The 9,848-nt window shown below is 39.8% G+C and overlaps 1 protein-coding gene across 3 annotated transcripts in view; it reads right to left on the bottom strand.

Annotated features, from left to right (window-relative positions):
• Nucleotides 1-9,848, bottom strand: part of wdr90 (WD repeat domain 90) — a 102,924-nt gene continuing 93,076 nt past the window's right edge. For all 3 annotated transcript variants that reach the window (XM_072268872.1, XM_072268871.1, XM_072268873.1), the window contains 3 exons: nucleotides 9,396-9,521; nucleotides 8,934-9,018; nucleotides 1-523 (listed from right to left, as the gene is read on the bottom strand). In XM_072268872.1, coding sequence (XP_072124973.1) covers nucleotides 336-523; nucleotides 8,934-9,018; nucleotides 9,396-9,521 — 399 coding nt within the window. In that variant the 3' untranslated portion in view covers nucleotides 1-335. The remainder of the gene's footprint in view (nucleotides 524-8,933; nucleotides 9,019-9,395; nucleotides 9,522-9,848) is intronic.

Below are 9,848 nucleotides of genomic sequence, written 5' to 3' on the forward strand. Positions count from 1 at the left end.
CAAAAATTTATTCATGTAGTAGAAAATCACTTGGCTAACAGAAATATGAAGTGATCATAGTTACTTCTCAAACAGAATTCAACAACAAAATCTTAGCCAGATTTTAAAACATCTCAGTGCAACTTATAAAAGCTCCACAATAGGTGTAATGCATCAAATAATGATTAAACAATATTTACATTATAATTTTTCTCCTGTAATAGTTGCCTTTTACAAATTTTTAGAATTGTATGATTGTCAGAATTGAGCTGTACAATATGAAACAAATATGATCCTACAGAGCTTATAAAGAGCAATTACATTCATGACACAGTAACACTTTATGACATTCAACCTTAGAGATATTGTACATTATTGAAATTGGTAGGTAACTTTTGAACCTCCCAGACAAACACCTCATTGTATGCAATGGATAAGAGGAATTTCCCAGATGGTGTAAACCGACTGAAGTGAACAGTATCATTATGCCCAGTGAAATCTTGGCATTTTCCATTTGGCGAATGAATTATCTTCATTAGTCTCTCTGTGAAAAACAGTAAGTTTAGAATGTGATGAAAATATTGTGACAGAGTTTGAACCATTTATAAGCATTGTCATAAAATGTTTTAAAGGCAAAATTCAGGTTTTAAATAATTCTTACTTAATACACAGAACTAATTGCATTTAATCTTCAACTGTTAACTTCCCAGAAATATTTTTCATTTCATCTACGTATACAGTACTGTGCAAAAACCTTAGGGGAGGTGTGTGTGTGTGTGTGTGTGTGTGTATATATATATATATATATATATATATATATATATATACACACACACACACACACACACACACACACACACACACGCACTCACCATTCCCAACATCCTTTGCTTCTGCCAGATTTACAAACTTGCTCTTTGGTCCACGTTGGCAAATTTAGTAGCGTGCAAAAGTCTTAGACATTTTATAAACAGACTTTGGTACAAGTATCCAAGACTTGTGCACAATACCTGGACATTGCAAAGTTTTCTACTCACTGATTTCAAACATTTTACACTGCTTGTTGACTGGAATTGTAAAATCTTCTTTAGAAAATAAACAAAATTATTTGAACCAATCTTAATGCCACACTTCAGTTTAAACAGCTACATGTACCAGTTAAAAGATGTTTAATAATATATAGAATTGATACTAGAATTAGATTATTTAAGCCAATACATTACCTGTACTCCGAACATAGATGAAAATTGAAGTTATTATTATTGTTCCTAAGGACTAGATTTTGTTTTATATTTGTAATGGAAATAAAGAATAAGACTGTTGTGGGATCTTCTATTTCTCTGAATAATTAATGGCAGAGTTATCCACAAAACTATAAACCAGAGGGTAACATTGCAACATATTTAGTCAAACTCGGCTATGATAGGGGATTGGGTAACAGGTTCCATGTAAGCATTAAGCTGCAATAATTTAACTTGTGCCAATGAAACAAATTGGCAAACAGATCATATTTACATGCAGTCACATTAACCAACTTTTTTGTTCCTTAATAAGAGAAATTGTGCTAAATCATTAAGTTTAAACAGACTTTTATCAGGTATTATAAAATGGGTGAAAGAATAACAAGAGAAAAAAGACTAAATGGAAATATTCAGCAGCATCTATCAGAGTGAAACATTTTGGGTCAATTCTCCTTGATCAGAACTGGAAAATAAGCAGAGTTACAGAGAGGGAGAGGGGTGGAAAGGACAAGGGATATGTCAAGTCTGTCACTTGGACAATCTCTGTCCTGCCAAACACAGATACTCCCTGTTCTCCCCATTCCTTAAAACACGTCTGACTTCTCACTTCTCCAATTTTGATGCAGGAGCGATGACCCAAAACATAATCTCTGTTTCTCTCTCTTCGCTTGCTGAGTATTTCAAGCTTTGTGTTCTTATTTCAGATTTCAACATCTATAATTCATTTGCATTTCAATAGATTAAATGCGACATTTCTAGAGGGTGGGGAACATCGGAGGGCCTGAGATCTGTAAGTACATAAACGATGAAGAGCATCAGAATATAAAATCAAGGAAGTTATGTTGAACCTATAAAAACACTAGTTCAGCTACAAATGGAATAACGTGCAAATCTGGCCTCCACACTTTAGGAGAGCTAAAGTGTAGCTCCCTGAGTAAAGAAAGAAAAGATTTGCTAGGAAATCTCTGTAGTTCGTATTCTGCATGGAGATCAGTGACCGGAGGTGTTCTATAGAGATCAGTTCTGGGAACCCTCCTCTTTGTGTCATCAGCAAACTTACTAACCCACCCTTCTACTTCTTCATCCAGGTTATTTATAAAAATCACAAAGGTTGGGGGTGTTGTGGATAGTCTGGAGGGTTGTCAGAGGTTACAGTGGGACATCGATAGGACACAGAACTGGGCTGAGAAGTGGCAGATGGATTTCAACCCAGATAAGTATGAACTAACGCAAACATGAGGAAATCTGCAGTTGCTGGAAATTCAAGCAATACACACAAAATGCTGGTGAACACATCAGGCCAGGCAACATCTATAGGAAGAAGTACAGTCCACACTTCGGGCTGAGACCCTTTGTCCTGACTAGGGGATCTAAGAGATCTTGGGGTTCGTGTCTATAGGACACTCAAAGCTGCAGCGCAGTTTGATAGTTTTGTTAAGAAGGCGTATAAGTGTTGGTCTTCATCAACCGTGGGATTGAGTTCAAGAGCCGAGATGTAATGTTACAGCTATACAAGACCTTGGAGTACTGTGTTCAGTTCTGGTCACCTCACTACAGGAAGGATGTGGATACTACAGAGAGAATGCAGAAGAGATTTACAAGGATGTTGCTTGGATTGAAAGGCATACCTTATGAGAATAGGTTGAGTGAACTTGGCCTTCTCTCCTTGGAGCAACGGAGGATGAGGGGTGACCTGACAGAGGTTTATAAGATGATGAGGGGCATTGATCACGTGAATAGCCAGAGGCTTTTTCCCAGGGCTGAAATGGCTAACAAGAGGGGGCATAGTTTTAAGTGCTTGGAACCAGGTACCAAGGGGATGTTGGGGGTAGGTTTTTCCACACAGAGAGTGGTGGGTGAGTGGAATGCAATGCCAGTGACGATGATGGAAGCGGATATAATCAGGTCTTTTAAGAGCCTCTTAGGTAGGTTGGAAAATAGAGGGCTATGTGCTAGGGAAATTCTAGGCAGCTTCTAGAGTAGGTTACATGGTTGGCACAACATTGTGGGCCGAAGGGCCTGTAATGTGCTGTAGATTTCTATGTTCTATGTTTTAATGTGGGATTTCAGCTATAAAGTTAGATTAGAGAACCTAGGGATTCTCCCTGAAGCCCAGAATGCTGAAAGTAGATTTGATACAGCTGTACATGTATCATCTTGGACGGGATAAAGGGAAGCTGCTGCAATAAGTCAATATTTCAAGGGCCAGGAAACACAGTTTTGGAGAAATGTTTCAAGGGGGACATGAGGACAAACTTTTTATTCAAGAGAGTAAGGATCTGGAATTCATTCCCTGTAAAGCAAGTGAAAACAGAATCACTGCCTTCAAAAAGAAAAGTGCTACAGGAAAATTACTGACTAATAGGGATGACAGGATGCTTTGCAGAGAGCAAGTTAAAACATAAAATGGCTCGCCAATAATTCTATGGTTTTATGTTCAAAGCCACAGGTAGTTAGTCGAAGAAATGGTTTAAAGCAACCTGAAACCAATGTATAGGATAATGCAAATTAAGAAATAAATGCATGGAAAACAATAGGCTTACATGGGCAAATTCTAATTTAAAAACCACTAACATCGTGTGCTACTTGTAATGAACCATTCACCACTGCCTCTAACCCATTAGCTATTTTTCTGTACTCTTAACTCGTTTAACAGTAAAGTCCACAAGGAAAAATTTCCAATGTATTATAAATGATAACTATGTTAGAACCGATAATTTAGACAATAAGGCATAGGAGCAGAATTAAGACATTTTGCCCATTGAGTTTGCTGTACCATTCTAGCATAGCTGATTTATTATCACTCTCAACCCTATTCTTCTGCCTTCTCTAATCAAACACCTATCATCCTCCGCTTTAGAATATATCCAAGAACATGGCCTCTACAGCCATCTGTAGCAATGAATTCCACAGATTCACCAACCTCTCATAGAACACCACAGAAACAGACCCTTTGGCCCATCTAGTTCCTGCTGAAACCATTTAAACTGCCTAATCCCATCGACCTGCACCGAGACCATAGCCCTCCATATCGCTGCTATCCATGTACCTATCCAAACTTCTCTTAAACATTGAAATCAAATTTGCATGCATCACTTGTACTAGCAGCTCATTCCACACTCTTACAACCCTCAGTGAAGAAGTTTTCCCTCTTGTTCCCCCTTAAACTTCTCACCTTTCACCCCTAACCCATGACCTCTGGTTGTAGTCCCATTTAGCCTCAATGGTAAAAGCCTGTTTGCATTTACCCAATCTATACCCCTCATAATGTTGTATACCTCTATCAAATCTCCTCTCAATCTTCTATGTTCTAAAAATACAGTCCTAACCTACTCAATCTTACCTTATCACTCAGGTCCTCTCGACCCAGCAACATCCTTATACGTTTTCTCTGCACTCTACCTTGTTTACATCTTTCCTGTAGGTAGGTGACCAAAACTGCACATGATACTCCAAATTAAGCCTCACCGATATCCTATACAACTTCAACATAACATCCCATCTTCTGTACTCAATACGTTGATTTATGAAGACCAATGTGCCAAATGCTTTCTTTACAACCCTATCTACCGATGAGCCACTTTCAACAAATTATGGAACTATATTCCAGATCCTTCCACATTCCTCAGTGTCCTTCTGTTCACTGTGTAAGACCTACCCCGGTTGGTCCGACCGAAGAACAAAACCTCAGACATATCTGCATTAAATTCCATCTGCCATTTTTTCAGCAGATGCAGATTCCTCTGCAAGCCATGAAAGCCCTCCTCACTATCCACTATACCCTTAATCTTGGTGTCATCTGCAAATTTGCTGATCCAGTTAACCAGATTATCATCAAGATCATTGGTATAAATGACAAACAACAATGAACCCAGCAGCGATCCTTGCAGCACTCCAGTAGTCACAGGTCTCCAGTCAGTGAGGCAACCATCTACTACTACTCTCTGGCTTCTCCCACAAAACCATTGTCTAATCCAATTTACTACCTCATCCTGAATGACTGAACCTTCTTGACCATGCGGGACTTTGTCAAATGCCTTATTGAAATCCAAGTACAGAAAATCCACAGCTTTCCTGGTAACTTCCTGGAAAATCTCTATAAGATGGCCTGCCAAACACGAAGCCATGCTCATTATCCTCAATCGGTGTATGCCTATCCAAATACTTACATATCAGGTCCCTTGAACACCTTCCAATAACTTTCCCACAACTGATGTCAGATTCATCAGCCTTTAATTTCTTGGTTTCTGTTTAGAGCTTTTTTTAAAACAGCAGAACAACATAGGCTATCCTCCAATCCTCTGGTACCTCTCTAGTCACTAAGGGTGTTTTAAATATCTCTGCTAGAGCCCCAGCAATTTCTGTACTTGCCTCCCATAGGGTCCAAGGGAACACCTCGTTAGGCTCTGGGAATGTATCCATACTGATTTGCCTCAGGGTAGCAAACACCTTTCCTTTGTAATCTGTACAGGGTCCATAAAGTTGATGCCATTTTGCCTCACTTCTATAGACTCTGCATCCATCTCCCAAGTAAATACAAATGCAAAGAATTCATTTAAGATATTCCCCATCCGTTTTGGCTCCACACATGGATTACCATTCTGGTCTTCCAGAGGAACAATTTTGTCCCTAGCAATCCTTCTGCTCTTAACGTAACGTAACGTAACCTTCACCTTGTCTGCTAGAGCAACTTTATGCCTTCTTTTAGCCTTCCTTATTTCTTTTTTAAGTGTGCTCCATTAGCACCTCATTTGTTCCTACTTGCCTATATCTGCCATACCTTTTATTCTCTTAACCAGGGCCTCAATATCCCTTGAAAATTAAAGTTCCCTACACTTGTTATCATTTCCAGGCATGTACAAGCTTTGTGCTCTCCATTAAGAAAACAGTCTAGGCTTTATTCCTTCTACCAAAGTGCAAGACCGACCATACACTTAACTAAACTATATTCCATCTGCCACTTCTTTGTCCCAGTTTGTCCAAGTACTTCTGTAGACTCCCTGCTTCCCCAACACTACCTAGCCCTCCACCTATTTTTGTATTGTCCTCAAACCTGGCCACAAAGCCATCAAATTTGTCATCCAAATCATTGGCATATACAGGTGTCCCCCGCTTTTCGAACGTTCGCTTTACGAAACCTCACTGTTACGAAAGACCTACATTAGTACCCTATTTTCGCTTTCAGAAGGTGTTTTCACTGTTACGGAAAAAAAATCAGCGCACAATAAAAGGCAACGCGCGCCCTGAGCAGCTGCTCTCCCCTGGATTCAGAACGGCATTGCTTAAACACGTTGCATTGAGCAGCCGCTAGCAAGATGAGTTCTATGGTATTGGAAAAGCCTGAAAGAGCACGTAAGGGTGTTACACTTACGGTAAAACTAGACATAATTAAGCGTTTTGATCGTGGTGAATGAAGTAAGGACAACGTGAGTTTGGCTTGTGGAAGCTGACGAACATGATGTTGAAGAGGTTTTGGCATCCCATGACCAAGAACTGATAGATGAAGAGCTGATGCAATTGGAAGAAAACAGGATAACAATCGAAACCGAATGAGTAATGATAAAGTACGACTTTAATTTTGAAAGGGTACGTCAGTTTAGGAGATATTTGCAGGATGGTTTGAGTCCTTATTAAATTTATTAACTGTGTGATAGAAAAATGCGTGAGGCTCAGCAGTCAAGCAAGCCTTCCACATCAGCCACAGCAGACAACGAACCTTGACCTTCGACATCGAGGCGGGTAGAGATAGAAGAAGATGAGCTGCCTGCTCTAATGGAAACAGACGACGAGATGACACCCCAGTGTCCCACCACCCCAACCCCCAGGCCACAGACAGATACCAATTTGTGGAGAATGCAAGAGTAGCCGGGAGGTACACAGCACATCTTTAAGAAAAAAGCCAAAATAAACATGCTAGTTAATTAGGTGCTGCCGACACATAAATGTTGGCCCAGATCAGAGACGACGCAATTGGAAATCGGCACTGATCTGGGCCGACAATTACGTGTCGGGCGGCACCTAATTAATTAGCTTGTTTATTTCAGCTTTTTTCTTAAAGATGTGCTGTGTACCTCCTGGCTACCGCTGCATTCCTGCATGCTTCGCGGCAATATATCGCTCGGCGGCCTGGAGGGTGGGGGCCACTGCACCACCCAACCTGCGACGACTCAGTCTAACACACCATCATCAGTGTGCTCGGCAAGCTGTCTTCCCAATTCCCGTAAGTGATACTACACTGTACATACATTATTTCTACTTTATATTGGCTGTGTATTTTTACGTGCTATTTGGTATGATTTGGCAGTTTCATAGCTTAAAGGGAGAGTGTTCTTGCCAACGGCGCTTGCGTGAGATTTTCTGCCGACGGTGCTTGCATGAGATTTTCGCTACGGAGAACAGTTCAGTAATGATTGTGGAAAAGTATTTCTACTTTATATAGGCTGTGTATTTATCATATCATTCCTGCTTTTACTATATGTTTCTGTTATTTTAGGTTTTATGTGTTATTTGGCATGATTTGGTAGGTTATTTTTGGGTCTGCGAACGCTCACAAAATTTTCCCATATAAATAAATGGTAATTGCTTCTTCGCTTTACGACATTTCGGCTTACGAACCGTTTCATAGGAACGCTCTACCTTCGGATGGCGGGGGAAACCTGTAATGTGAAAAGCAGTCTCAACACAGACCCCTGCGGAACACCACTAGTCACCAGCAGCCAACCAGAAAAGGCTGCCTTTATGCCTACTCTTTGCCTCCTGCTAGCCAGTCAATCTTCTATCCATGCTAGTAACTTTTCTGTCATACCATGGACTCTTACCTTGCTTAGCAGCCTCATGTGGGTGCGTTGTCAAAGGCCTTCTGAAATTCCAAGTAAACAACATCCACCGACTCTCCTTTGGCTATCCTGCCCATTTCATCAAAGAATTCCAACAGATTTGTCAGGCAAGATTTTCCTTCAAGGAAACCATGCTGACTTTTTCAGCCTATTTTATCATCTCCTAAGTATCCCAAAATCTCATCCTTCATAATGAACTCCAACATCTTACCAACCACTGATGTCAGGCTTACTGGCCTATAATTTATTTTCTTTTGCCACCCTCCTTCTTAAAGAGTGGGATGACATTTGCAATTTTCCAGTGTTCTGGAACCATTTCGAAATCTAGGGATTCTTGAAGGATCACCACTAATACCTCCACAATACCTTCAGCTATCTCTTTCAGAGCCCTGGGGTGTAGTCCATCTGGTTACTTACTTTACCAAGAACAGCCAGAATTTATTCTGTAAATTGAACTTCGCCGACTATGTTATCTAACTGGAGTAAAAAGCAACTACTAATCCAATATTTAGATTTGCCATTTTATTTATTTCCACCAGAGAAGGTGTTTTCTATTGTGAATGAATCTGCCTCTGATAAAGAACATCTTCCCTGGCTTCCTGGGTTCTGGTGTATTTCAGGCATAGATTTGCAACACGTCTACAACAACATCGATATGCAACAGAATTTCTCCGCAGCTCAGCATAAAATGCTGCAGATATAAATTTATGTTCCATCAGCAAGGCTAAATACTTTTCCTATACTTCACTTCTGAATGTTATTTATTCTTGTAATGCATGTAATACCTGTGACTGATAAATCTACAAGTTTTTTCTGGCTGAATGTCTTATGCAAGAACGGGTGTTACAGATCACAGGGAAAAAAAATTAATTCTTACCAGTGGTCCCAACAGCAATTAGTTGCCCTGCTGGAGAGAGGCTCAAACTTGCAGCCCAGTGAGGCAAAGCTATTTCCTTAATTGTCTGCGATAGGGGAAAAAAAAGGACAGTTTAGGTCATTCAAAGGATGATACTACAAACAGTTAATACAGGTTGAATAATCTCTATAAATCTCTATCTGTTCCTGTAGGTAACTGCATTCTGCCATTCTGTTTTAAAACTTTCTCCTACAACTGTTTTACTTATGCCAGATCCAACTGTCCAATAGAGACAGGGACTTATTCCCCAAACATTAGCAAACTCACACTGCAACTAAACAGTGAACTGTTTTGTGTCTAATGCTCTGTTGAACAATGAGGTTACTTTTTATAGTGTAACTTTATGGCAAATTATCTATTTACAAATACATAATACTATGTTCAGTTGTTTTTACAAAAGTTTTGTATTTTCTTTACTTATACCTGCTTTTTATGGAGGCTGTACAAAATAATCTGCGGCTTTACTCCAAATCCAACATACACTACAATGCCACTCTGACTGGGTGAGAAGGCAGCCAGACTAGGTGGGAGACTATTCTGGTCACATACCTGAAACAAAAAAATTGAAATCAAACAACATATTCCAATAGATTATTTGAAACACCTCCTGATTATTTATTCTGATGTTTATTGAGTGTGCAGAACACCAGAGTTGATCAAATTCTCTACAAAGCAAACAAAGCACATACAAATCTGGCCACACAATGTCTTCTGCAGAGACAATGTTTTCTGCAGAGACCATCTCCACTCCTCAGATCTGAGCAGGTTGTTGGAAGCGACACTTTTCAATAAAGCTTTTGTCATGACAACCCAAACATTAATATATCAAGATGGACATAATATCTAAGGGAGTTAGTTCTACCACTGCTTAGTCCT

This window comes from Mobula birostris, chromosome 9 (assembly GCF_030028105.1).
Source record: "Mobula birostris isolate sMobBir1 chromosome 9, sMobBir1.hap1, whole genome shotgun sequence".
Lineage (NCBI taxonomy): Eukaryota > Metazoa > Chordata > Chondrichthyes > Myliobatiformes > Myliobatidae > Mobula > Mobula birostris.